Here is a 5,441-nt window from a genome sequence, read left to right as displayed (position 1 = left end):
CTGGCACTTGGCAAGAGCGGGATGGTGTTATATCCCAATTGTAGGTTTGTTTCTTTCGCTCTTTATGATGATTGGTTGAGCCAACCATCAAACCATGGTATCATGCTGCGCAAAATCCAACCCATTTCACTAACACCACTATACGGTTGGAATGATTTATGGTTAGGAGCGTCATGAAATTGTACAGCATGTAGCAACAACAACTGGGAGAGTTAGTTTGGCCTAGTATAGCTGTCTCTTTTACTCTTGTGTTGCGGATATACAGAGAGAAATGATTGGTGTGCGATGTTCGTTGCCTCTTTCTTCCTCGCTATGTGTGTGAATGAATTTTGAACGAGTGAATCAAACACACAACCTTTCTTGGACTTTCAAGCACCTCGAACAGGTTTCAAGCCTGGCATGTATCAACAGAAAGGTGCTCTATCTAGTACAGTGTGGAGGTATTTTTATATCGTGTCGCTTAACGTTGTTTGTTTTTTCCTGCTTTGTTAAAGGCCGTATTCCGTTTGTTCGTTTTGAAAGCTTCAATTTGATAACGGTTTTGAAGAATTAAGAAAAAGTGAAAAGAAAATATTGAAAAATTGAAATTGTGAACCGTTTCTGAAGTTTGAAAAAAGGGAGTTAGTTGTGCCCTTTAAAACATTTAAAGGTTGTTGCAACAAACAACCTTCCGCCAACATTGTTGGTTGGCTAGAAGCTACAACGCAACGCGTTCTAACCGTTTGCTCGCTCGCCCGCTCGTTTGTCCAGCTCTCACGAGAGTACGTGTGTGTGTTCGTCGTAGCCCTACACAACCTTGTCATCATACAGCAAAAAGGTTCTAGTTGCGTGTCGCGCTCTCTGCCTGCCTGCCTACCAACCGACCATTTACAAGAGTGCACCAGCTTTCAAACATTGTTGTTATCATCGTCGCTCGCTGTCTGTCGGTCGTCGTTTGGTTGGTTGGTGCCCGCTGTCGTAAGTGCGTGTGTAGTTGTAATCGTTAACGGTGTGCGTGTGCCTGCTGTGTGTGAGTTTGAATTGAACTACGGAGTTTTCCTTCACGGGATTTACGGGAAATCACGTTTTGAAAAGATCATTTGCGTTTTGTAATTCGGCGATTCATGTCGTACAGCGGCGCGTCACTCACTTATGTCGTAGAGAATAGAAACACAAAAAAAAAAGATAAACACTTTTGAAACAAAGCAAAAGAACTTATCTCTTAAACAAAAAAAGAAACAAAAAAATTATTATTATTGTGTAACACAAAAGATAAGCAAATAAAGGCAAGAAACATAACAAAAACCAAACCAAAACACACACAAAAAAGTGCAAAATAATAACGAAACAATCATCAAAACGGAAGAATTGTTTTCATTACATTCAAAAAATAAAAACAAAAATTGTTGTGAGAAAAATAAACAAAAATCTCAATAAAGAAAAACAAAAATTATTCAAAACAAACCCAAGTGTGACAAATACTCAAGACAAGCAAGGAATAAACCACATCAACGATTTGAAACAAAAATATTGAAAGAAAAAAGTTATGAATGAAAAATAAAAATCACAAGAAAATTTTGAAGAAACACCATGACCACTTGTGAATAGCAAAAGAAACAAAATATTTTTATTTTCAAAAAAAATCTAAAATTCCAAAACTCCAAAAACTTAACACAAAAAGTGCCAATTTTTTCAAACACTTAACAACTTTAACAAATTGAAAACATCAAAAAAGTGTTGTCGTAAAACAACAGCAACATGCTTACCATGGAATCAGATATGAAAGGTGGCATCTTACATGCCACAATGCCTCCACATCATGCCTCAGCTGCCCTACATGGCCATGCTGCCTCGCCGTACAGTGCTTTGGGTCCACTCATGAATCTTGGCCAATCACACTTGACCCAATCACATCTTAGCCATCATCATCAGCATCACATGTCATCACACCTGGCCAGTCAGGCTGGCAGCACACCCAACGGCACCACAAGTGTACTCAGCTCGCTGCAGAACAGCATGGCCCAGACATTGAATGGTAATTCGGGACACAACTCGGGCTCCCCTTTGCACAGTTCCAGTGATTTAAGTCCCACCCAAAGTTCCCACACCAGTATCGGTAGTCATCACATGACTTCGCCGGGACAAAATCATCATCACTCACATCACCACTCGTCCGGAGGTATGGGTGGTCAAAGCACCCCCCTTAGCTCGGGAGGTAGTTCCGCCGGTGGTGGTGGAGGCGGCAATGCTGGCCAGCTAAACAACAACAACCCCTCCAGTGCCAGTAAAGCTGCCCAAAGTGCCGCTGAACGTGTTAAGCGGCCCATGAATGCCTTTATGGTTTGGTCTCGTGGTCAGCGTCGCAAAATGGCCTCGGACAATCCAAAAATGCACAACTCAGAAATATCCAAACGCCTTGGGGCCCAATGGAAAGATTTGTCGGAAAATGAAAAACGTCCATTCATCGATGAAGCCAAACGCCTAAGGGCTGTACACATGAAGGAACATCCCGACTACAAATATCGTCCACGTCGCAAGACAAAGACCTTAACCAAAACCAAGGAGAAATATCCCATGGGTGTTGGTGGCCTACTACAAGCATCAGAGGGTAATCCGCCCACGGGCAGGGCCAGTTCAGCCAACTCGATCTCATCGGCAGCCCAACAAGCGGCGGCGGCCGGAGTCAACAGGGATATGTATCCCATGAGTGCTCCCAATGGCTATATGCCCAATGGTTATATGATGCATGATCCCTCCGCCGCTGCAGCCTATCAAAGTCAACATGGTGCCTACATGGGCAACTATCATCGTTACGATATGGGACAAATGCACCAAGCTGCTGCCGCCGCCAACTACATGAATGCTGGTTCCGGCTATGGCATGTATGGCACAGTTTCTGGTGGCCAAACCTCACCCTATGGCAATGTTCAACAGCCCGGCTCACCTTATGGTACGGGAAGTGCACAACCCCAGCCCGGTTCACCCTACGGCATCTCCTCCGGCCAACCTGGTTCTCAAGTTTCCTGCCAAAGTCACAGTCCCAGCGATTCAAGTGTTAAATCAGAACCCGTCTCACCCAGTCCGATGCACAGCTCCTCCTCGCAACAGCAACAACAACAACATCAGCAACAACAACAAAATTCCGCCGCCGCCGCTGCAGCAGCTGCCGCTGTCATAACCAACAACAATAATCATGTGATGAAACGTGAATATCTCAGTGGCCAGCAACCAGAACTGAATCACCTGATGAACATGTATCACCTGTCCGATGGCATGCAAGTGTCGGCGGCAGCAGCTGCCGCCGCTGCTGAACATCATCAGCGGAATCTGATGCATTATCAAAATAGTTCGCCCGATTTGCAACAACATCAAGTGGCGGCGGCCCATCATCATCATCAGCAGTCGATGCGTTCCATGGCTCCATTGGCCCATATGTGAGAAATGGCAACGGCATTTGGAGCTCACTCAACAGCAAGCAACACAACGCTGCCCATGGTTTCAAGAAGTGGTCTGGCTGTTGAGAGTACGACTCACTGTGGCTTAAGTCAGCAACAACAACAACCTCCTGCCCCCACGTTGTCCTCTTCCCATAATTCATCATCTTCGTCGTCCAATTCTTCCTCCTCCCATCATCTAAATCAACGTTTATTGCTCAATCAGCAGCAGCAGGATGAGCAGCAAATGCATTTAGCGGATGACCAGCAGCAACAACAACAGCAACATCTAGAAGAGAACTCCTCACCTTCAGAGCTAATTGTACAACATCATCAACAGTTACAACAATCGGCCGATATTTTGTCTTCCCACCTGCAGCAGCACCAACTGAACTCCTCAGGTGTTCCTGGTGCTGCAACCACGGTGGAAGGTAATTCGAATGGTGAAAGTGGCCGTGGATCATTTGCCTATGGCCAGGGCCGTTTAAGCCCTATTGCTTCGGCGGGATCCTCGGGAGGAGGCAGCCGTTCATCGGCCCATTCTTTGCCCTCGCATTCACCGGCGGCTCTGCATCACCACAACTTGACTGGCTATCAAGTGCAAACGTCGGCAGATAATGGTTGCGGTAGCGGTGCTACCGTGGTGACCTCAGCAGCCATAATGGGTCGCCTAACAGCCGGCGGCAGCGGTGGCGGCAGTGTGGTTGTGGACAACAATGGTTTCAGCATGTCAGATGCCAGCGCTGGTGGATCACTGTCCTTGCTGCAGAATCCCCATCATCCGAGCAGTCATCATCACTTGGCGGCTCACTTGCCATATGCATCGCTAGCAACGGCCGCTCATCACCACCATCATCCGCATCACCATCATTCCCACCATCATCATCACCACCATCATCATCCGCACGATGCAACAGGACTGTTGGATATCTCCACCTTGTAAATTATTATTCATCAATCGAAAACAACCTCCCCCCCACTCCACAAACAAAAAACAACTTTAATTTTAAATTAACTTTAAATAAATTTAATTAAATCAACAAAAATAAAAACTTAGTTCTTGACATTAGTTCTAATGTAAAAAACAACAAAAACAAAAATAATCAACCTCTCCCCAACCAAATTCCCCTTAAAAATGGAATACAAAAAATTGTGTATAAAGATAAAAAAATTATTAAATAAAGTTAGTAATAATACTATATAAACAAGAAACAAATAATACATATTTAGAAAATTAATTAAATAATTTAAAACAACAAAAGAAAAAACAACAACGTCACCAAGTAGAAACCAATCAAACAGCAGCGTTAGTTAATTCTCTCCTCTACGCAACGTTCTTTTTGGAGGAAAACAGAAGAAAAAATAATTCACACAAAAAAAAAATCAACTCAACAACAAAGAAAGAAATTCTGTAGTCTCCACATAAAAAGTTAGAAAAATTATTTCTCAGTTAACCGACGGCAAAGTGGTGGAAATCTTCGAAATCTTCCAAGGTTCAGCTGCTGGAACGTTTTTGCAAAGTTTATGTTTCCAAAGACTGCCTTACATCTTCAAAAAGGCATTGTAGATTTTGCTTCCAAAAGTAAAGCCTCTTTGGCATTGTGGACTTGAACTACAACTACGAATTTTAAAACTTAAATTGGAACGATTGCAATTTTTTCAGAAAAAACAAAACTATTTTGCCGTTGGCATGTCATCAACGCCCCAAAGCTCTATCAGCGCAGTTGATCGATATCACGCCAAAAATACAAACAACACCTCATCCATTTTCCCCCACATTATAAAAATTTCTTTCTTTTTGTTGAAACGAAATAAAATCTAAATAAAAAAATAGTCACACAAACAAAGAACTGAAATGAAAATGAAAACCAACTATTTGTAAATTAAACTAGAAATTAAAATTAAATACAAATAACAAACAACATTCCGCCTCATCTTCCTCTCCCCCTCTCTCACTCTCAAAATATTTTCTCCAAAACAAAAAAACAAAAAACCTGTAAAATTATCAAAACAAAATTTACAAAAATC

At 42.8% G+C, this 5,441-nt stretch overlaps 1 protein-coding gene across 1 annotated transcript; it reads left to right on the top strand.

The window, feature by feature from the left end:
• The first annotated feature begins 413 nt into the window (after positions 1-413).
• SoxN (SRY-box transcription factor soxNeuro) lies at positions 414-4,465 on the top strand. Its single transcript, XM_073966800.1, is given in 2 exon segments — positions 414-4,171; positions 4,174-4,465. Coding segments are annotated over 2 exon segments (2,709 nt in total). The 5' UTR covers positions 414-1,737; the 3' UTR covers positions 4,449-4,465.
• The last annotated feature ends 976 nt before the right edge of the window (positions 4,466-5,441 follow it).

The sequence above is a fragment of the Musca autumnalis genome, unplaced genomic scaffold (assembly GCF_047663935.1).
Source record: "Musca autumnalis isolate F117 unplaced genomic scaffold, ASM4766393v1 scaffold_2, whole genome shotgun sequence".
Taxonomy (NCBI): domain Eukaryota; kingdom Metazoa; phylum Arthropoda; class Insecta; order Diptera; family Muscidae; genus Musca; species Musca autumnalis.
Note: the sequence above shows the minus strand (reverse complement) of the source record. Positions and strands in the feature narration are given on the sequence as shown.